We start from the raw sequence: 23,980 nt of genomic DNA, 5'->3' as shown, positions 1-23,980 counted from the left end.
CAAAAGGTTTTCTATAAACTGATGTTTCTAAGTTACCTTCTGCTTCTTTCCTAACTAATACGTCTACGAAAGTAATACTATGTTGCGTCATCGAGATCACGTGACAATTCTCACGCCCTCTTGTTTCTAGAACTATCCCGTATCTTGGCGAATGCTCTAGTATTTGCTAGATAGGGTAGGCTGGTATATAAAAGAGGGGAATGTAATGTGTGTGGAGATAGTGAGTAATTGATCTGCGGTCAGAAGTATTATTGACGTTCGTTGTTATAGCGTTTGTTTAGCGCGATTGTTGAAGTTGAGTGTATCGGTAAAGTTGTATTCGGAAAGAATAAACCAGTTTTATTAAGTAAAGAACTTGTGTGGCTAAAGTTTCGTCGGAACGAAGTTACGGAAAGTTAATTAACAAACGGAGACGTAACAAATTGGTGTCAGAAGTGGAACGAAAAAAAATGGAAACGAGAGGCGGAAAATCAAACTACAGTTTAGCAGACTTGATGGCTGCAATACAAGAGCAGCAAAAGAAACAAGAAGAGAGACAACAGCAACTGCAAGAAAACCTGCAACAGTGGCAGCTCGAACAGCAAAATAAACAAGAGAGATTACAACAGTTGTTGGAGGAAAAAGAAAATAAACAGGAAGAAAGTCTCCAACAGTTGCAGGAAAGTCAGCAGCAACTACAGGAAAGTCAACAACAGTGGCAACTAGAACAAGAAAGGAAACAGGACGAAAGAATCCAACAGTTGCAGGAAAGTCAACAACAGTAGCAAGAAGTACAAATGGTTCGCAACACTACGAACAAACCACAGGATCATGTAAATTATCAGGAGCTGATACAAAAGTTTTTACCAACTCGATTAATGGGAGACAAAAGGGAAGAATTCAGGGAAGAGGAAGGAGGTGTAATATATACTGAAGATGGGCGAGGAGGGGACCACACCTATGGTCAGTGTGAAAATACAGATTCTCGTGGTAAGCTGAGATGCCAGATTGCACTCACCTACCAAGAGCTTTCCTGTACCTATATTATAAAACTTTTATTTATAGATCAATTTCTTGATAAAGAGATTGATAAACAAAAGAAACAGTAAAAATATATTTAATAGATTTTTATATAAAACCTGATTTATGCATGAAAATTTTATTAATATCCAAATAATTTTATGAGAAATTGTTAGATAGGTAAGCCATTATATAAAATATATTTTTATCACTCATAATCCAAAAATGCATTTTTCATTTTAAGATATGTGAAAAAAACTTATTAGTTGCTATCTCAGAACAACCTTATCTATAATATTTAAATAGGTAGAAAGTTGGAAAAATTAGTATCAAAGAAAAGAGAGTTTAATCTAATGTTTTCTTTATTATGTGTGTTGTTTTTGTAGATTTGTTTACAAACAGTTTAGAGGAATAAGATAAGAGGTTTCAATGTTTTGTAAATTGCTTGATTGTTTTATAACTTCTCGGCATATTTTATCTCAAGGTATTTTTTGGGTGGATTTATTATTTTCAGCTCATGTCTCAATTATGCTGACAAGCACATAAATAAGCTCTTAAAGTACCATTAGTATAGTATCTTTCTCAACTAGAGGGGCACTCAGTAAAGGGCATACCTCTACCATGCAGCATTGATCATAATCGGCTGTCAAATAATAGGAAAATGTGTCTGTTGTTTTCAATGGACACAGACCATTTTGGCAGGACAATGAGAAATAACATTCTACATATGTTCACCAAGTTTTATTAAAATCTAATAATTTTTGACTGAGTTATAGAACGAGAATAGTGTGAAAAATTGGTCCCCATGTTAACAAATAGGTTTTTTTTTTTTTGTGACCTTGACCTTTACCCTCTAAAAACTAATCACTTCTAAGTTGGGTTGTAGTCCAAAATGTATACCAACTTGACTCTTACCCTCCAAAAACTAATCACTTCTAACTTGGATCATAGCCCAAAATGTATACCTACTTTCATCCAAATCCATTCAGCTGTTTTCAAGAAAACTTGCTGACAAACACACTCATAGGGGTGAAGAGATGACTTCTATCCACATAATTTTCTCTTTCATTAGATAACATTAACATAATTCAGAGAATTTCAGAGATAGTTAGTTTGAATAATTAAAACATGACTTAACAGCTTAGATGTGAAGTACATTTGCCTGTAATCATGTTCTATGGGTAGAGATTTGAATCCCAGTAGATGCTTGTGTCTATTGGGCAGAGATTTGAATCCCAGTAGATGCTAGTGTATATTGGGCAGAGATTTGAATCCCAGTAGATGCTAGTGTATATTGGGCAGAGATTTGAATCCAGTAGATGCTAGTGTATATTGGGCAGAGATCTGAATCCCAGTAGATGCTAGTGTATATTGAGCAGAGATTTGAATCCCAGTAGATGCTAGTGTATCATACCATTTCTTGCCACACAACAAAACATTTTACTTCCAACTAAAAACATCCTGAATTTTCACTCGATTAGGTTTGTGGATGAGCTTGTTTCTGAGAGAAGAGATTGATGTAGCTACATAGGTAAAGTAATTATAAAAAAATCTGCAGTACCTTTTTAGCTGTGGTATAGTGGCTCATAGAATGGCTCTGAGTTGTTGTTTTTTTCAAGTACAAACTTTTTGCTCATAGCTCCATCATCTCTTGATCAATTTGATATCTAATTACAGTTTTGGACTCTGGATGTCAAACCTTTTCAATTGATGTATTTGACCATGCCCACGGTCTCATAGGTTAATTTATTCTAATCCTGCATACAAGAATTTCATGTGCCATGGCTATTGAAGATTCCTTCTTGTTTTAGTAGTAGCTGGTAAGGGTACCTTTTTAGCTGTGTTGTCATGTCCTGTTACCAGTGGAAAAAAAAAATTGAGCTCCATGCTTTAAGGCCATGGGTGTATTATAATTGTGATGGTCAAATATTTGGTGAAGTAAGAGTAGCCCAAGACTTAATGGTGAATGCTGTTGATTAACTACCTTTCCCTCTAGAATAATAGTTCAAAATTAGGAATTGTTAGTGCAGATGGCTTCTGAGTGGCTTTTTCATGTATATCCAAAAACAAATAAACAATCAGCTAAATTGGTTATAGGTCTCATTTTTCATTGTTTCATTGGACTTGGGATTGAATGTTTTGGGGGTTTAGATATTGGAATAGTATAATTTGAGGGTGAAGGGTAGCTAAAAAATTGCCACTACTATTGAAAATAATATACCTTAGAGATAATATTGTGCTCTTTTTTTACCTTTTACAGACTTACCATCTAAAATATTTCAACTCATCATAGTGTGTAGTCTCACTCTTCCAGCAATCATGCATTTACACAAAAACATTTTCTTTCAAAGAAAATTCTAATCTTATGTAAATATTTGTGTGAGGAGTGACTTTATGAGTTTTTCATTAAATCAAAGCATGTTTCATGATTCAAATATACCTATATGTAGCAAACTGAATAAGAGAGTCTGTATAATGGTCATCTTAGGACTGTAATTTTGATGAATAATGGTTCATGTCAGCCAGATGTACGAGTGATAGGTAATTCTTTATTCATGATACATCAGTTAGGAAGTTTGTCTAGTCTAGGTTATTTTATATACCTTCTTTTACATTATCATTAAATGTTGTTCAGTTTTGTGGTTAGACCTAATCACAGGTTTATGTTTTCCAATTCAGTTTTCTAGAGTAGCATCTTAGAAGACTACATTTTCAGACTATCTACTCACAAACAAGATGAAAAAATATGAAACCCAGTGGTCTAGGAAATTAAACAGTCGTGTTTTTTTTTTCTGTTGGCCAAAACTACATAATGAAATATTGGTTAATTTTAATGCTAACTTCTGACTATCGTGAAATCAGTCAAACAAATGTAATATAAAATATTTGGTATGATTGGTTTATAAAAGGATAGTTTTATTATTTAGTAGTGGTAGCTCATATTCTTTTTTTTATGGGTTTATATGAAGTTTTATGAAAAAAGTGTTAGTGATTTTTTTTATGGTTCCTGTAATTCTATTTTGTTTGCAGCTGCCCTAGTTATAGTTTACATCAAACATTCACTTTGGCTCTGTAACTTGATAAGAATGGATTCTTACAGATGAAAAGAAAACATTGAAACCCACCAACTCACTCTGTTTTGGAGAGAAAGAAGATGTAAAAAACTTTTTCATTGAACACCAAAATAATGGTGGAATACTGGACCTGCTTTATTGCTACTTAAAACACGTGAGCCAAAAAAATAATGTCAAATGGTGAGTTTTCAGGAAGAGAAATGTATCTTCATATGGTTATGAGTTATCTAACTAACTGTTCTAATATTATCCTTTACAAAATCATTTTTAACAAAATATATATGATTGAACACTGCTTCTTTGGAGTTTTTAATTTTTTACATCAGTTAATTTAGTATAGTTTTAAATTAGTTTTTGATTCTCATATGTAATTTCTAATTAGATTGTTAGATTTAATATTACCTGAATACTTGAAGATGTTTTTCCTATAGTAATAGTCTGGCAGCCAAGTCATGAAAGCTCACATGGTCTTCAGGACATTATTAGAAAGTTTCTTATTTAAACAATACTGATATCTCCTATAATGCCGTTTTTGTTTTTTTTACAGTTAACCATTCAGGAGATAGAGTATGACAGACAGACATTTGATTATTATATGTTTGTGTGTATATATTTAGATAGATAGATAATCAATCAAAAATACAGTCAAAAGCTTTTATTTTGAGTAAAATAAAGTAACTGTAGAGTAGAAATAGTGGCATTTATTCTATATCAAGAGTGCATTACAGGAAAATTATTAATTTTTTTTCAATTCCTAAAATTTATTATTGATATCAACATTTATCTGTCAGTCTTTGTATGTGTTGAATGGTTAATCTGAGAAAAAGCCATGTTAAGAACAAAAATGTTTCTTTTTTTTTTGTGAGGGAATTTCATGACAAAAATAGGAACTTCCTATGTCAAATGATTGAAAGAAATATGTATAAAATAAGAGCATGAAAAAAAAATGCATAAAGAGAGAAATCTGTTTAAGTATATATTTGTTGATTTTATTGCACCATGTCAAATGAATTGATTTGAATATCTCTTTGAAACCTCTTATAGAAATGAAAACTGTCAAAAAGCACTTACTTCAGTAGCAGTCTTTTCTTGAGCTTAGTAACATCCCTTCAGCTGCTTAGTGAACCTTAGTGCTCTGTTGTGCTGGATTGCACCCATTGCTTTGAAACCCAAACATTTTTCCAAACAATGTATTGCAGTCAGTTTCCTTTACTTAAAAACAAATGCACTGCAATTTTCCTTATTAAAATAACACATGGAATGGCAAAATACAGCTGTAAAAGCTCACTAGACAGTTATACTGCATATATGCTATGATACAAAGCATTGGGTTTACTACACATATTTATTTATTACTATTTTTGAGAAATTTGCTGTTGAATTGTTTTGATGGGCATCTGCTAGTCATTAAAATAAATAACATTTTAACTTATTACAAATTCACATTTTGGTATCCTTGCAACAAAAAAAAACTGTATTGGAAATTAGTTTTGTGAAACAAATACCATTTAAAAAAGTATTAGAGCGATGACTCACCATCCTAAATCACTAGACAGTCAACTCTGTTTGGATTTCAAAGATAACAAAAGAATACTACACCAGTTTGTTTAACAACCACTGGTGAGACATAGTTTGTAATAAACTTATTCAGCATATTTCTTTTATGTTACTTATAGTATTGCATAGAATATGAAAAACGTTAAATTTAAGGAAAAGTTCGAGAGGGAGAAAAAAAAAGGTAGCTCAACATATAGCATATGTGGTTTTTCTGAATTTTAGTTTGGTTGAGGGAAATTATAAACACTATTAAACCTTTCTAATTAACAGCTATTTTTGTACCATCATTCACTAATACTTACAAAGGTGTACAAGTCATAACTTATAATATGATTGTCACATGATAATTAAACAATGGAAAGAAAATTATTGTATTCTAAAATCTCTGTAGCAGATTCATTGTATTCTAAGTTAGCCACATGGGTTTGATTTAAGAAACCTCTAAGTTAAGGCTAATCAATCAGACTTTAACACATACACACACATATATATATATATATCATTATTATGAAAGGAAATAGAATTACTGTTAGAATCTTAGCAACCTGAAAATAATAAAATATCATAATGTATACATCAAATGACATAAGTTCAGTTCAGGAAAACTACTCAGATGTCGGAAACAACTAACAGTTGATTAGTATGCCCTACAGAAACGTAAATAAAATGCATAATTTGAAATTAAGTAAAAAATAATAACTAAAACTCATAGATAATTTTCATGTAGATGGAAGGAAAAGCATACCAGTCAAACTCAGGAATTAATGTTCTCCAAGTCATTATCCAGCTGTGGATTAACAAAATTGCAGATATTGTAGAAGTAATACTCTACCACAAGTTACTTGACTGTGCTTGTTCAAAGTTTTAGCAAGACATTTTATGTTGCTCAAGTTGAATTTTAGAAAGGATGATCTTTTTAATTCTCAGTATTATCACCTCTAATACCAGCTTATTAAACATACATATATACTGGACTGAATAGGTTAAGCAGTGCTCTGTAGCATGTTTGGCAACACTTGTTTCTCTCTGGAATGTTTGATGATTCAAACTAAGAGAACAAGTAATGGTTTTTCTAAGGTATCCCAACTAGAAAATGGTACTATTGTATTCTGGCATTATTCTAAAATTATTTAAGATTAGAATAACATTCCATAGTTTATGGATTTAAATGTAATCAACATTTTATTTTGAGAGTACATGCACTCAAGGAGTTTAATTAGTGTTTGTGTGGTATTAAAACTATGGCATCCTTCCTATGGAAAAGCAGCTTATTTCTTTCAGCATGTTACAGGTTTGATCTGTTGCATTGTTCTCATGGTTGACAAATTTTGTTACAACAAAGTGAATGAACAATATTAGTTATTTTGTTGTAATGCATATTTCATGTTATTCAAAATTCTGACTTTTGAAGACTTTCTTGAAATTTATTTGATATAAATGTAAACGCTTTCAAGAATTGAGGATTAGTATTTAAACATTCACAGAGTCTAATGAATAGTTATTATGTTGGGCACTAGATATAAGTACAGTTAAACAGCACTATCTTAGAGACTGAAAGTCCAGTTATACATATATATATATATATATAAAGGAATAAGATAATCATCCAACAACTGGTTGCTTATTTATCTATGTGTTAGAGTTGACAGCTGGGTTCTAATTCCACATACATCTCTACTGTTGAGATGTATTTTTTCATTGGCTACTCTGTAATTTGTGTATAAGTTTTATAAGTGTGTCCAACTTTTTGTTTTGGGGTAATTTTATCAGTCCAAAATAATGTATACATAATTGTGTTGGTGTATATCAAAATTTAATATTTTCTTTAGTTATTTGTGGTTGTTTCAGGCCTAGTGGACTCACAGATGTTTATATGGCAGTCTATGTAAGAAATAGAAAACACTTCACACTTCCATCATTATTTTGGTGAGTACAAATAATTTTGATTTTACAGTCATTTTATAAGATTTTGAAAAGCAGTCAGTGTAATGGAATTTTATGTTTATAATACTTTATATCATGGATTCTTGGATTTTTTTTACGATCAGGCTGTCAATAAACAAAATTTGCATGATCCATGTATGTGATTCTTATTTAGAAAACTATTATTTTTTATTTTAATAAAAGAAAGCTGGACTTTGAGATCAAGCAAAAATATAAAAGAACCACAAAACATATAGAATTTAATAGCTGTTTGTCTCAGTGGTAATGAGAATCTGTAAAACTACCTATAATCATTGCTAAGTTTATATTCTGTTCTGGCTTTTTCATCCCATGCTGATTACCTCCTTATGATCTGTTGTATGGAAGTAAATAGCAATGATTGCATCAAAATAAGTTTGTTACTTGACTCGCTTGAAGCACACCTCCGTGCAGGATGTTAAATAGCATAACTGTTACATCTCATCCGGCATTTTGTTTTCATTGTCGATTTGCAGAATTAAATAGTTTTATGTATTGAAAGCTCCAACGTCTTATAATTTTGGTACATTTATTTGTTATTAGCCTAGTTGAATAACTTATCTCACTGAAACATGGTACAAAAATTCTCACTCAATGGCAGCCACAGACACTGAAGACTTTCTGAAATGGTAAGATTGATAAATATTGCAACAATTTCAACATTTTTAGACCATAACATTGGCTACTATTATATACGACCACCAAATTTCAGTATTGGCTTTACTTATGCCATAACCTCTATGCGTGTGAAGTCACATATTTTTGGAATTGCTACTTTTTGAATTTCAGTTGCAGGCAGGTACTGCCCGAACAGTTGATGGTTAAGTTATGACATTTACAACTGTAGACCGTTGACTGTTACACTTACAGATCTCTTGATAATTCTACATTTTGAACTGTGTTCTGAATTTCATGTTTCAAATATAGCACTGGGCTAATAAAAGTATCCAAATTTCCGCCACATTTGATATCATCTGTCATCTAACGGTTTCACTGTCTGTGAATGTGCAATGTTAATGTCATTATCATAGCCATTAAAATCATGTTGTGACTAGTTTAAATTAAAGACTTAAATTTAATATAACCACTAATGTAAAAGTAATAAATAAAAAACATTATACCTAGTATGTTTGTTGTTTAAACAAGATTCTGCCTTAATGATTACTTTTCTCGGTATGAACTAGTACTAACAATTATCTCCTAAATTGACTCGTTTTAGGTCTAAGAACCGTGGTATATTTTTTGTATTTTCTATTTTATATATTATATTTTCTATAATATTTTTGGTTATTTGTATACAAATTTTATTAGTGAAAGTAAAGATAGTAGATAAAGATAGGGATAATAATGATAGTTTAACTACTTCTTTTATGATTTTAGTCAGGATATCGACAGTGAAGTTTTCAAAAATAGAGGAATGGTAAGTTCTGCATTCTTACAGTTTTTAAACCAATTGTTCATTTGTTTTGTTAGCTTCTTTTAATTATGCACCAGATAATCCTGTACAACTAGGCTTTTATCTTTTGATTAACATTAACTCACCTCTTGACACAGAATAGCTATTTTCCTTGTACATCTGTGTAAGAGATTTGGATGCTACTAGCCTTGAAGCAATTCCCACCTAATTTCACGTGTTTTAATGTGAAATGTTGCATGATAACATCATCATGTGACAAAAGCCCTACACCAGTAGGAGGGTGACACAGCCTCCAGGCAGAGTAACTCCCCCTTTTCACTCATGATAACTCCATTCTTCTCCTCGATATTGCATTAAATAGATGTGCTCAAAATTTCTTGTCTGAGTTCAGTATGATAAGATTTGCATTTCTTATTGAAACTTTCGTTTTCTTTGCCATTTGTTCTCAAAGAATGTAGTTATTATGAATACAAAGGGAGGGGTTACTACATATGGAGGTTGTGCCACCTTCCTATTGGTGGAGAGCTTTTGTCGCATGGTGATATCATCATGCACCAGCTCAGTTCGTGTTAAAACTCGTCAAATTAAGTGGGAGTTGCCTCAAGGCTAGTGGCATGCAAGTCTAATAGGCAGATGTGTGAGGAAGATAACTATTCTATGTACAAAGGTATCTATCGACAATAAATTTTCAGATTAGGATAATGTTAACTTCAAGGAGCTTGTCTAACATATACTCACTGCCAGATGAGTTATTTATAGTGATGTTTGATCTCCTTTTTCATCAAAACATCAAAATTGTTGTGATTATATATTTATAGGCTTGTAATAAAAAGTAGCTTTCTATTATCAGCTAGTAAAGTAACCCTTTAAACCAGTGGGTAAATCCACTTGCTTACTTTTACTCTTTTATGTGGTATTTTGAATCCCAGTAGGTACTGGTAGGTGATCTCTCTTGAGGTCATTGCAAAGGAAATTTTATTTGAAAAAAAAAGAGTACTGATACTTTTCTCGTTCAAATATTTCTCAATGTTTTATAATATCTAAGTTCCTTTATACTTAATTCAAATCCAATCTCTCTCTGACAAATTCTGTCTACAGTCATTTACCATCATGATTATTGATGTGCACATTATTACAAGCAGTAGTTTCACTGTATAAAACATCAAAACATATTTATTACTCTACTCAAAAGATGTAAGATGATTAGTCTTTGAATTTTCACTTTAGATTTTAACATTTGTAAAAATCATATCACAATTATATTCTGGTTTATGTTTACGCTATCTGTAAATATTATTAATGGTTATAAACATTATGTAATAACAAAACCTAAAAATTGTAGTGATTATATATTTATAGGCTTGAATTTTTATATTCTTTGGTAGTACAGTGAAACCCTGATTTTACGTGCCTCAATTTAACATGAATTTGGATGTATAACACGTTGGATCATTAACTCTTTCGACACGGGCTCGGTCCCTGGGACCAACCTCGTAACCATAACCTTGTTATAGTTTACATACTAATAACTTTTAATATTTTAAGTGTATCTTTATAAAATTTTGTAGACTTATAGTAAACATTATGAAGTATTTTTACTTAAATTTGTCCATGAAAATATAGATTCTTTTTTTTAACTAGTCTGAGTGCAAAGTGATTTTCATGTCAAAATTAAAAATACTTTTTGCCATCTAAAAAATCTCAAATTTCTTTTGTGTAATCTCTAAAATCTAAATGCATTTCAAACGTTTTTTTTTTTCACTAAATCCTTCAACAACTCTTGAAGTCTATCTGAAAATCCTGAACATGAAGGAAGTTTGCCACTTTTTCTACTGTAACAACAACGATTCATTCGCAAAATTTTGTTTAATTCAGAGGTAATTTACTTGCCAGAAAGGGAACATGTAAAAAACTAGTTAAAGAGGGTGAAAATATAGGTGTTTTAGAATGATAGGTCAACATTGGGTCAGTTTGAACAGTGATTTTCTTAAACCTCGATTTAGAGTGACCCCACTTGTTTTGCGATGACATTTTATGGACCCCAACAATCGCGTTATAACAGGGCTACACTGTATTTTAAATATGTATATAAAAATGCAGTACTGCCTAAAATCTTAAAGGATATATTTTCATTGTTTTTAATATCAGACTGTTTTTTACTCAATTACTTCAAACCTTAGATGTACATAATTACCATGTATTCTCCCACAGGTTTCAAGGATATGCATTTAATTTTTGGTTAATTAAAGAATGTTTATATATGTGCCAATACACAGCAACTTGTGTATATTAGACATTATATATATAATACATTCTTATTTATCATCATCTACAAGTTCCAAACTTTCTTTAAACCTCACACAATTATGGTACTTGTATTAAAACATTTCTGAATTTAGTTGTACATTTTCAAGGATCTTTCATATATGCAGATTGTCATACTTTATCAAACCATTTTAACATTATTCTGTATCTGTAAATGATCCAATTTTAGCTCTTTCTGTCAGTCATTAATTTTTCTTTTGTATAATATTGTTAACACACCAAGGAATGGCATAATTTATTATATAACTCAACCTTCTGAATCTATACAGCATCCTTATTTGGCTGAAATAGTTCAGTGAAGACATTTGTTAGTTGTTGTGTGTGTGGAAATTGTTGGATTTTCATACTTGAAATTTAGATTTCACAGTGATCCCTGATATAATTTTCACTGTTCTCCACTCTAGACAATATTAGTAAACTGTGAGCTGAAAGTAGACAAGTGGCAGACATCGACTGGGCGTTCTAATGGCACTTGTATATCTCCAACAGTCTCACCACGAGGGTAACTGAAATATTCTGTTACAATAAGAAATATAGAAATAATGATAATACAGTATGAAAACATATTCTTTTTGAGTTTGGTTTATTGGATATCATGGAAATTAGTTTTGAAAATCTATTTTGTAAGTTTTGGTGGCATTATGGGTGCGTTAATAATGTAAGTTATTTGAAATTTGCATGTGCCATTTAGATATGTAAGTAATATATATATATTTTGTAAGTTCTTGCTTCTGATGATGGCCTTGATCACCACTAGAACACTTAGAGAATGTCCAAAAGGCTTAACACCCTTTTTAATAAAATTCAAAGCAAGATACATTTCAGTCTGGAACTTTACTTCTTAAAACAAATTTACTGGTGTATTGCAATCTAATATTTTTTCTGGATGCTCAGAAATGTGGAGTGGGCTTTTTATGTCAGTTGTTTTAAAAATCAGATCAACTAAAGTTGAGGGGGTATTTAGATCTGTTTATAGTTTTAAATCTCTATCTTTTTATTACTGTGAAGGGAGTTTTTATTGGAATCTTGTGAATATTAATCTTTTATACTAAAAACAGAGGATAAAGTAATAAAACAGTATATCAGCCAGTGTTATTTGTTTCTTTAACAAAAGGAAAGTTACATTGTTTATTAGGATGTTTCAGTAGTTCAGTCTAAATCGGCAAAATTAAAATGACAAAAAAATTAAAGACATGATTCTAATCTTTAAAAGCACTCGTATATAAAAGGTTGTTAAAATTGTAACTAGATTACATCAACATAGATTAAGTTTTCTAACTATTTTAAAATTTCATTCTGCTTATAAGAACTTCACTGACAACCTGACAATGACCCTCAAATGATCTCTTTTTTTATACTCTTTACTACCAGTAAGGACCATATATTGAATCATATTAAGTAATTTTGTGCTTTTACTTGTTACAAAACTCATTGTATAAAAGCTGATCAGAAAAGCAACAAAGATATTAACTTCTATACTTTATTATCCCATCTCAGTGTAATGTGTATAGAAAACAGTGACTGTTAAGCTATTCAACTAGTTTTAGATAAAAGAAAGAATATTGTTAGAAGAACTATTTTCTTTCATATTATAGGATGTCTTATGTGTGTGTGTGTGTTATTTTTATGCATGTGTGAGTGTGTGTATATTTTTGAATTACAAAAGTCATCAAATTAAATCAGTAGGACTACAGGAACTCAGCTTGGTCCAGATTTTCCTGGTAAACACTTCATTTCTGACTTAGAGTTTTTGGTACATTTGATCGTACGACAGGAAGTCTGGGGAGCCAGCTGGAAAGAATTTGCATTACGAGGTGGGTGCTCTTATTTGCATAATCTTAATAGAATGTACATAAACATATGCTTGTATTTCATAAAAACATGATTAACTTCACCATACTTAAATTGTAAATTGTAGACCTCAGCTTTTTTTTTAAATTAAAGCAAAAACTATATATCTATGATTATAATATTTTTTCTGTTTTTGTAACTTTTAAGATCTGTAAATATTTTTTTATCAAAAGTAGATTTCTTTTAATGATTAAAAATTGTTTTGGAAAGTAATTGTTTAAAAGTGTCCAGCTTTTTGTTTTTTCCTTTGCAAAAGACTATGTAGTATTCTTACAGTTGTTAAATGCTGTGATAAAATTTGAAAACATAACTGCATGCTCAGACTTTGTAAGAATATTACCTGCACTGTAGCCTTAGCATTTATCAGAGACTTGTGCCTAAAGTACCTGTAACAGTTTGAATATTTAATTAATTATTTTTCCACTCCAGAAGTTAAATCTATTTATTGATTTGTAATACATGTTGTATGTTGTTAATGTTTAACTCAGTTAACTCACTCCCACCCAACATAGCCATTTAAAATGCTAAATTCACCTGCTGGTAGTGTAGGTATGAATGCTGTTCAAATAAAACTTTGTCAGGCAATATAAATACCTATTTGACTGTTTAATGCAAAATATTATCAGTAAAATCTTAAATACTTAAATGTATATTATCAGCTTAATATTTTCCAGTTAATTTTTTAACAAAATCGAACAGTCTTGACCTATTCTTTGGTTTTATAAACATTTAATAAAGGTTCTAAGCACAGATATAATTACTGTTTTAAGTCTCAAGTGATTGCTGCAGTTGTTTTCTTACATTCAGTCAGTGTTATTAAATGTAGAAGCTAAAGAAACTGTTACACTTCATAGCATTTTGCTTTCTACTGGTATTGAATAAGTACGTAGTACTAACAAAGTGAAGAAACTATGATAAAAGCCAATAACTATCCAGACTTTAATTTAAAAACTGTCAAAAGTATGCAGCTTAGCTCGGGTTATTAGTTTGATTTATTCTAGATAACTATGTCAGTGTGTGTATTCTGAACCCATTTTAGCATAAAAGTATAACCTATATACTTTTGTTGCTCTTTTATGGAATGTGACCTCTTTATAAAGGTAACCTTCCCACTGACTTGCTCTCCGATTTTAAACGTAAGTAATAAAAAACAAACCTCTTTAATTAATGGAGCCTCTAAATTAGCAAAACAACATTTTTTTTTCAATTTTGTAGTTTATACATTTAATTTTATACTTTCAGCACATAGCCTTTTAACAACAATATTAGGTTATACTTTTATTGCTAAGCAACATAATGTAAAAGCCATTGTTGGAATGCATTGTTACCAAAACTTACTGGCCTATCTATATATATTAGAAGTTGTTATATAAGGAACTACTTCTTTTTTATGTGGTTTTTTTGCTAGCTTGCTTCATTAAAAAAATGTGCACATGCACATGGATAAGTAATACCCAGGTGCACACTCTCAAGGTCCACTTAGTATGTGTGCAAAATTTCAGGTTTCTAGGTTCTTTCCTCTTGGAGCTATGGTGCATGTCTGTGTGTATTGTCTGTGATTTCTATTTGTAATATAAGGAACCACTTCTTATCTATATGTTTATTCACAAGCTTGCCTTGTTAAAAATATGCACAAGTGCGTACGCATGTGGATAAGTAATAATACCCAGGTGCACACCCTCAGGGTCCACTTAGTATGCATGTAAAATTTCAGATTTCACAGGCCCACAGACACGTCCTTTATTATAGAGAGGACAGGCATCTGCATGTAACTATTACATATTATTAAAGAAGACTTAATTTAATAGCTGAACTACATATATCTGAGGAATTGTAGCTGGTATTACCCATAATATCTATTTGTATAATAAATGCTCAGCAGGATTTAAGTGTAGGATGAATGTAAATGGTATCAAAAATTCAAAATTTCTTGCAGAATATAAGTGCATGTTGAATGTAAGTGATATAAAAAATTCAAAATTTCCAGCAGAATATGAGTGCAGGTTGAATGCAAAGGGTATCAAAGATTCAGAATGCCCAACAGGACTTAAGTGTAAGGTGAATGTAAATAGTATCAAAGAATCAAAATGCCCAGCAGAATATAAGTGCATGATGAATGTAAATGGTATGAAATATCTATAATGCTCTGTAAGACTTAAATGCAGGGTGAATATAAATGTTATCAAAGATTCAAAATGCTTTGTGGGACTTAAGTGCAGGGTGAATGTAAATGTGCAAAGTAGCAAAACATAAAGAAAATTAATAATTCACAATCCTAGGAAAGTTAAAAAATGTAGTTGAAATAAGAATAAATGGAACTAAATGATGTTTGGTTGTAGAATGCCATGTTCTGACTAGCCTAAACAAAGAATAAACAAGCTTTATACCTAACCTATTCATTTTAAAAGCTTGCATGGATCCATGGACTTGTTTTTGCCTATCCATAGAAAATCCACTGTGAAAGAGAGAAGTTTTGTAAAATATTCAATATTTATGAAACTTAACTTGTACATGTGATAGGAATAGATTAAGAGTGTTGTTTCCTTTTGAAGTCATTGTAAAATAAGTAAGTGTCATAATTTCAAAGCTTCTTGAGGAAGCTATGTTTAAACACAACACTATATATGGGCTTATATACTCCTAACAGTCTGTCTTTAAACTTTTTACAGAAATTTGGCCAGTCTGTGGAGTGTAGAATATTGGGAACTACTGTTCTAGAATATGTGCAAAAGCTAATTTCACATATTTATATGATATAATGCTGCTTACATGGATATTTAGTATAATTCTGTTTGTTTGTTTTTTAGTTTTTTTATTTGGTAAGGAATTTAGTGGGGAGTTTTCCAATTTAACTGTGTATGTTTGCATCCCTGAAACTGCAGCTAAGAAAATCATTTTATATTGCACTCAGTGTGAGCTTACTTTAAGAAAATATTTATTTGTTACACATATTTGCATGTGAAGTACTGTAGTCTTTATTTGTTTTGAATATGATTTTTTTGTTATTATAGTTCTGTGGCTGAAATCCAAGTATCATACTTTGAATGGTGAAGCAGACATGGCAGCATCATGTTTGGAAAGGGTAAGTTTAAAAGATCAAGCATGTATTGATTTTTAAAAAATTCTGTTTTGTTTTTTTCATTTAGACTGTCCATCTTGCCAAGCAACACGAATGTCAGGATTTTTGTAAACATTTAACTTTTTAAGATATGTGTACATTATAAGAACAACTTAATAAGCAATAATGCCAAATTTCAACCAGCTGATTAAAGGTTTTGTCACAAGTTATAACTCTTCAATTAAACCTTAAATTCCCATCATTTTCATACAGGCACGTATGTTTTTATGAAGTTTGTTTAGCCAAAGGAAAACCAGTTAAAGTAGATTGGAAATTGATAAGCACATCACTTAATTTCTTTCAAATGTTGTGTGAATGAAGTTATTTTCTATAGTCATTGATTGGTTTGTTCAGGTGTCAAGTCTGAAGTGGCCTGAGTTATCAGTTGATGAAATTTTGGCTATTTTGTCTTGCATGAAGTTGTTACATTTTACATGCTTCCTCGTCGAAGAACACCCTGTTTGTTATTTTATTTTTTATTATTAATGTCCCCAGCATAAGCATATTTAAATAGTTATTAATTGTAATTGTAAACTAACTTAAAATACAACAAGATAATATATATCAGATGTTTCTGAAAAATAGTTGCTACTCTTTGTTGCTTTTTTTTGTGTATATGATTTTTAGATTATTTGTTTAAAAACTATGATAATATATATATATATAGTTACTATTTTTTTGTTTTCTGAATATGTTTTATTGTAGATATTAACTCTGTTGTGCAAAGAGAATAAATCAGAATCATTCCAGAAGGTTGATCTAGTGAACTGCTTCAGTGGCAACATTATCACCATTGGTATGTCCATTATGGCTTTCTATTTTCATATTAAATATAAATAGTATCTTTTGAGCTAATGTACTGGCAGTAAGTGTGAGAAATGATAAAAAGCAATCTTATAGTTCTATCTATTTGCACATTATTGCTATTGCTACAACTTGAAGTATGGCATTTTCTTGCTCAAAGAGGAACCTGCTCAATTTTAAATACTGCCAGTATTTGATGATTCACGTAGGAATAATACACTGTGCTCTGTATCTTTAATGTGACAGGGTGACTATAAAATATTACATTATTGGTATTATCATAATAGAAAAAGATATAAGTGCTCTGTTTTTTTCCCAAGAATGTTGAAGTCTGATTTTTGTTTTCACCATTCTGAATCATTTATTGTTTAGTAAAAATAAAAATTATTCTGACATGCTGAAATGTTTGGGTTTTGACAGTTGAAATAAGTAGCGACAAATTATTTTTTTTCTTTTTTTTTTTACTTTAAATCTTCATTTGATTTCACACCAAAATCAGTTATAAGGTCTAACTGTCTTTTGCTTTAATATATTGTCTTCAACATGTTTTATGATAACATACATTTATTACTTAAACTACTAAAAATAGTATGTCTGTACCTGTTATACTTAATCAAATGTTTTAGTGTTTTGTTTATGTTGAAACAAAGTTATCTGGGTCAAGTTTGTAGAGATACTAGAGCTTGAAGTTCTTACGACATACCAGTTAACATCTCTTTGTCTTATGTCAGAATATGTACAAGAACTTCTGGAGTCTCTTCAGAGGTATCAGTCATTAGAAGAAGTTCAAAAGCTATTTGAACAAGGTGACTATGAAGCTGTTGTAAGTCTACTCATTCCCACTTTTAAACAACCCTCAACTAAAAGTAAGGTGAGTATCATAGTCTGGAGGAAGAATGTATTTGTGCTGTTACAGAAAAATTACAGATATTATATATATTAAACTCAGAAAACTGTTTAATAACATTTAAATTCTTATGATAAATTACATAGTTACCATAAGATTGTTTGTTTGTTTGGACTATCAGTGCACTGCCCAACACTAGTATCAGAACCCGGTTTCTAGCACTGTAAGTCCACAGACATGCAGCTGTGCCAGTGGGGTGGGGTGGCCATTAAGGCTATTTAAAAATCATTTTATATAATTTCTATATTCAAAAGTTTTTACTTTCATTAACATAAAAATTATGTAAGTCAGTGGTGGGCAACATAAATTAACCTGTAGGCCATATATACATCTCGAAAGGGCTGCAAGACTTCTTTTATTTACCAATTATAGACCAAAAATACATTTGAATAAAAATGAGCTATATGTTTATATATGACACCTACTTACCTATTTTAGGATGCTAGGAGGAGCATTAGGTTGACTCCTTGGGGGCTACATGCAGATCATGGGTTGCACACCACCGATATATATTACATTGAATGAAGAAACACTTCATGTTATATACCATATACAGAAATGATCTAAGTACTCAGTAAAGCTTTACATTTTTTAGAATATATTTATGAAATAAGATAATGTATATTGTTTTTTGTTGTATTTTCATCCTGATTAATTGCATGCATCATTGTTTTTTTTCATAGGTATCTGGAGAAAGCAACATCCCTGAGCGACATGCCCAGTTATTACTTCTTCAGGACTCTTTATGGAAGCTAGAAAGTTATCAGGTAGTAAACATTTTGACTGTTGTGCTTAGTTTTGTATTTTATAAAACCTTTGGGGAAAATCTGATAATTATTTTGTAATATGACTGACTGTAGTTCAGAACTGTTTTTATGTTAATAATGTTTCATGGAAGTTTGGAATATTAAAATTATGAGGTAAAATTTTAACACGTTGTGATATTCATATAAAGGAAACAGTACTACAACACGGGTTGAGTATGTTATGTTAAAACAATTTTGAATATGCATATGATCAAGTTGTGAGACAATCACAGCTGATATAAAGCCTGTATTAGAACTTCATTTTGATATTGTAGAGAGTGTGGTGCAACCAAAAATTAATTTCTTTTGGGAAGGGTATTTAACAGCCCTTTCCAACACATAATATTCATACACCATAAAGATGTGTTCAGATTGGGAATTTAGAATTTAGAAGGTTTTTTGCCATTATCCTTTCTATTCGTGGATTCTCACCTGTTTTAAAATTTTGCATTTTGCTTACCACAAATTGGGTGCAATTTGTTGTATATCTATTTCTGGATGATCTTGATTCCCTAACTTGTTCCACATTAATTATAAGGAATATACTCATCTTGGACATGCCCCAGGCAACAGTTATTAACATAAATAAGAAGGATCTATGTCTGCAAACAAGGCCAAAAGGTTGTGAGTTCTAAGCTTCTAGTCAAACCTCATGTTCTCATATACCTCAAGCAGCTGGAAAATGAAATGGATATTCCTGTTATTTCATACAATCACCCCCAGTGGCACAGCGGTATGTCTACGAACTTACAATGCTAGAAACCAGGTTTCGATACCTGTGGTGGGCAAAGCACAGATAGCCCATTGTGTAGGTTTATTCTTAACTTCAAACAACAACATATTTCATACAAAAACATACAGGTCAAGTTGCTGGATGCAGCACCTATGAATTTCTGTGGGAACAGACTGTTGAAATGGGTGTTGGAGTACTATCATCTTTATAAAGTAAATGTACTGTAAAAAGCATGCAGTGAAGAGTGGTGTGCTTTGGACATAACATTATTATGACAGAGCCTTTTGCAGTGGAAACTACATTACAGGGCTATTGTAAACATACACATTCATCAGATAGAGCACATCCTGACTGTAACGATGTGGTGAGGTTCCAAAATTGTTTTAATATAACATACTCAACCTCTTAATATATTTTGTGGTTTACAAATTTACTGTAAGAATTTTGGTTTATAATCTTTGTTGTTACTTCTGATTTTCTTTTGGACCATAAACAAGTTAGCACTACCATATTTTGTAGCATAAAGATTAACAGCTAATGATTTTCATATAATTTCTTGGAAGTTTCAAGTTTTTCTCAATACTGTTTTTTGAAGTATAGAAAAAAAACCTTTTGAATCTATTAGGAAAGGCATTCAAAGTATGTATATTTATTAACATTTTCAATAGTTCAATATTTGTTTTTCATCCATGAACCTAAAAAAAAAGTTTTTTCTCATTATTAGATTTTGCTACATTACTTAAAGAGGTTTATATTTCAGCATATTTTAGTGCAAGTTTCAAATGTGAAATATTGGGGTTTGTGGCTGCTAATCACTAACTGTATAAGTAAATGCTTACTTAGTGGCAATGTGAATTTTGTTTCCTTTGTCACATTCAGAAACAGAAATTGTGTTAATGATTTGTTTCCTTATAACTTTGTGTTCTAGCTTGTATAACTATGAAAGTAATGCAGATTTAAAATTCCATACTAGACTGACTTAAAGTAACATTTGCCTGGTCAATAATATTTGTATAAATTGGATCTTCTGACTACCAGGTGGCAATGGGAATAAAGATATTACAAAAAATACTGTTCTCTGTAATTCAAAATTGGGTGCATGTTTGTATAGAATTAAATATAAAACTCTGAATTGATTTTGTCCAGTATTTTCACTTAGTAAATGTGTTTTAAGTAATGATAATATTACGTAAGGAAAATTTGGATACTTTTTTGTGTAAACAGGAAATTCTTATTGCACTCCTCCTTTTTTAGTTTATAATTGATATAAGCATGATATTTCACATTGTTTTGCCTTAATTTTTCTTCATTTTAATAAAATTTATAGGAATTGCAGATTGACATATTCAACCAGAAATACAGTATTGGAAATAATTGTGGAAAAAATGAATAGAAGGGTTGTAGAATAAAAATATGGGAATATTCCCCTTCTATTGAAAATGAACTACACCCGAGTACTGTCGAGTGTGTATAGTTTACATGCTGTTTGACTGTCATCCATCAAGTCGGACAACGGCACACCAGCATATTGCCTATTAAAGTACAGACAGTTATACTCTTCCCAGCAGTAGTTTGGTGAACTTACTCATGGCTCTCAGGAAAGAAACACCATGTAACAAAACATGTAGAAATCAGTTTTACAACAGATTTAAGGCAAAATTTCATGTCTCAGTAGAAGATGTATGGAAACAGTGAAGGGAATATATGAAAGTAGTACTATTGGTAATAGAAGCAGTCAAGGTAGAAAGCTAAAACTCTTCAAAAGTGACGTTAAGTAACTTGGAATGTCCTCTTTACACGATACGTGACAATCCAGTAACTGTAGATTGAGGTGTGAATGTTACCTCTAGAACACTAAGGTACACATTAGTATGAAGTGGCTTCAGTGAATGTGTATCAGCACTTGGAAGGAATAACTAAACCAAAAGCTGAAATTGGTATCAGACTTCATATGATGGAATTAGTAAAGTTGGAAGAGGATGCTTTGTACAGATGAATCAAAATTCCATTTGCTTGTTAATAATCAACAGTAGTTTGATCAATGACAAAGAGGAAATGGTATCATGGTCAACATAAAATACATACAGTGAAACATTGTAGGGAACCAGTCCAAACGTGGGCTGCATCTCATCCATTGGCATTGAAAATCTACACAAAATTGGTGGTACCCTGACTGTTGTTAGTTACAAACAGATTCTTGTCCATTATGTCATTCTTTAAGGATCAATACCTGTTTGGTAGGAAGACATGAAGGAAGAAAGAAATCTAACCTTAGCTTGGCCTGTACAAAGTCATGATATGAATGTTATTAAGGATGTATGGGATAAAATGGAAACTGAGAAAGTCAGCTGTCAACCAAACAACTTGCCTGAATTATGAAGAGTAGCACTGGGCATTTGAAACAATATTTCACAATGGTACCTTAAGGAACTAATTGTTTCATCAAAATCTGGTGTAGTACTCTGTTTAAAGCAAATCTAATCAAAAACACCTTAGGTGTGAAAAACAGGTGCAGCCAAAAAAGGATTGAGCATGTGACTTAAAGGAATGAAATTACATTTATAGCATTGATATATATTTTACAGCAAATATTCATTCATTAGTTAACTAGGCCACGTATTTACTTTTACCCACTATCATGCCCAAAGTTGCTTCCGCAGTCGCACAACAGTATGTCTGCGGACTTACAATGCTTAAAACTGGGTTTCTATACCCATGGTGGACAAAGCACAGATAGCCCATTGTGTAGCTTTGTGCTTAACTTCAAACAAACATGCCCCAAGTTAAACAAAAAATTCAGCCTAGCTAATTAATAAATGAATATTTCCTGTAAAGCCAAAAACAGTCCACTTTTAACGTATGATGAAATTGTGGTAAAAATTTCAGGCCAATTTCATTTGTGTGGGCATGTGCAAAAACTTTGGTCAAAATTGAGCTGTTTTTGTTGAAAAACTTTGCACATGGCTAATATTGAGACCAAATTTTATACCTAATTGTAGGTAATAAACATCTGTCAGTGTAGCAAATTTGAAAAAATTCTGTCAAAGTTAAGTATGTTTTTCTTATCAAATAACGTTTTGGTGTGATCATTGTGAAGAAGAAAAAAATAACACCATTATTTATGCTAATTGCTTAAGTTAATATCACGTGATGGTAAATGCTCATTAATTAGGATAATTTCATAAAATTTGTTATCTGCACATTCTTTCACCTTATAGTTTTGCTGCTCTAAGTCAGCCGTCTTTACTCCGATTGACAAAAAACTAAAAATGGCTCACTTTTATTCTGAGATGAAGCTGTAGTAAAAATGTTAGACCAGTAGCTCACCTGACTTTTTGCATATGCATGTGCAAAATATTTTGTCAAATTTGAGTGGTTTGTGTTGAATAATTTTGCACATGTGATTTATATTTACACCAAATGAGATTCCTAACTATATGTTAAAACTATCTATCAGTGTACCAAATTTAGAAAAAAATCCATTAAAGTTTAGTATGTTTTTTATTAAATAAAGTTTCCGTAATTTTGGTGTGGAGAAAAAAAAATTGGAAGAAACTCAATCAAAATTGGAGATTTTATATCTCGTGTTTATTAATAAATTGTATTCAAATTTGGTATGTGAAATAAGGGTCCACTAGAGCACATCCATTGAAAATATGTGGTAGGTTGTATTACCACAGTCCAAGCTGCAGAAAGTGGAAAATTGCTAAGCTATCACTACTATTAATAACACACTGTTTGTTGTGCGGGTTGCTTTGGCTGCATGAAACAATACTGTGTCTTGATTTACACATTACTACACCTATTTCAAGAATGTATATAACATGACAGTGTTAATAACTTCCTTTATAGTAATGCCTTGGAATATTAACAGTTTCTTGTCATCACCCACATGCTCCCGGTACAACTGTAATAAGCTAATTGCTTAAGCTAATATCACATGATGCTACATGCTTTTTAAGTAGGAGAATTTCATAAAATTTAGCTAATTTGTGCTTAAAAGTTGGCAATGAACAATAACTGTCCACACGTATAATTCTTTCAAAAGCTTGAGCTAGAAACTGCTAATCTAGTATGCTTGGCCTAACAAATATTTGCATGTGCTTTCTTCCTATCATAGTTTTTCTGCTTTAAATCAGCCGTCTTTAATCTGAATGACAAAAAACTAAAAACAGTCAACGTCAAATCATAGGTGAAACTATGGTTAAAAATTTCAGTCCAATAGCTCACATGACTTTTTGAGTGGGTGCATGCAAAAAGTTTGTTCAAAATTGAACTGTTTTGTTGAATAACTTCAAACTTGTGGCTTATAATGAGACCAAATTTGACACCTAATTTTAGGTTATAAATGTCTATCAGTATACCAAATTTGAATAAAATCCATCTAAGTTAAATATGTTTTTTTTTTTTTCAAATAAGGTTTTGGT

The 23,980-nt window shown here is 31.2% G+C and overlaps 1 protein-coding gene across 3 annotated transcripts in view; it reads left to right on the top strand.

The window, feature by feature from the left end:
* The window catches only part of LOC106459791 (calcineurin-binding protein cabin-1-like), a 115,028-nt gene that overhangs the window by 36,909 nt on the left and 54,139 nt on the right, over window positions 1-23,980 (top strand). For 2 of the 3 annotated variants that reach the window (XM_013919451.2, XM_022386339.1), the window contains exons 13-22: window positions 780-969; window positions 4,100-4,253; window positions 7,479-7,556; window positions 8,973-9,012; window positions 11,739-11,836; window positions 13,018-13,148; window positions 16,197-16,267; window positions 17,009-17,099; window positions 17,839-17,978; window positions 18,698-18,781. In XM_013919451.2, the coding sequence (XP_013774905.2) occupies window positions 780-969; window positions 4,100-4,253; window positions 7,479-7,556; window positions 8,973-9,012; window positions 11,739-11,836; window positions 13,018-13,148; window positions 16,197-16,267; window positions 17,009-17,099; window positions 17,839-17,978; window positions 18,698-18,781 (1,077 nt within the window). The remainder of the gene's footprint in view (window positions 1-779; window positions 970-4,099; window positions 4,254-7,478; window positions 7,557-8,972; window positions 9,013-11,738; window positions 11,837-13,017; window positions 13,149-16,196; window positions 16,268-17,008; window positions 17,100-17,838; window positions 17,979-18,697; window positions 18,782-23,980) is intronic. The other variant, XM_022386338.1, reaches the window with a different exon arrangement.

The sequence above is a fragment of the Limulus polyphemus genome, unplaced genomic scaffold (genome assembly GCF_000517525.1).
Source record: "Limulus polyphemus unplaced genomic scaffold, Limulus_polyphemus-2.1.2 Scaffold661, whole genome shotgun sequence".
NCBI classification, from domain to species: Eukaryota; Metazoa; Arthropoda; class Merostomata; order Xiphosura; family Limulidae; genus Limulus; species Limulus polyphemus.
Note: the sequence above shows the minus strand (reverse complement) of the source record. Positions and strands in the feature narration are given on the sequence as shown.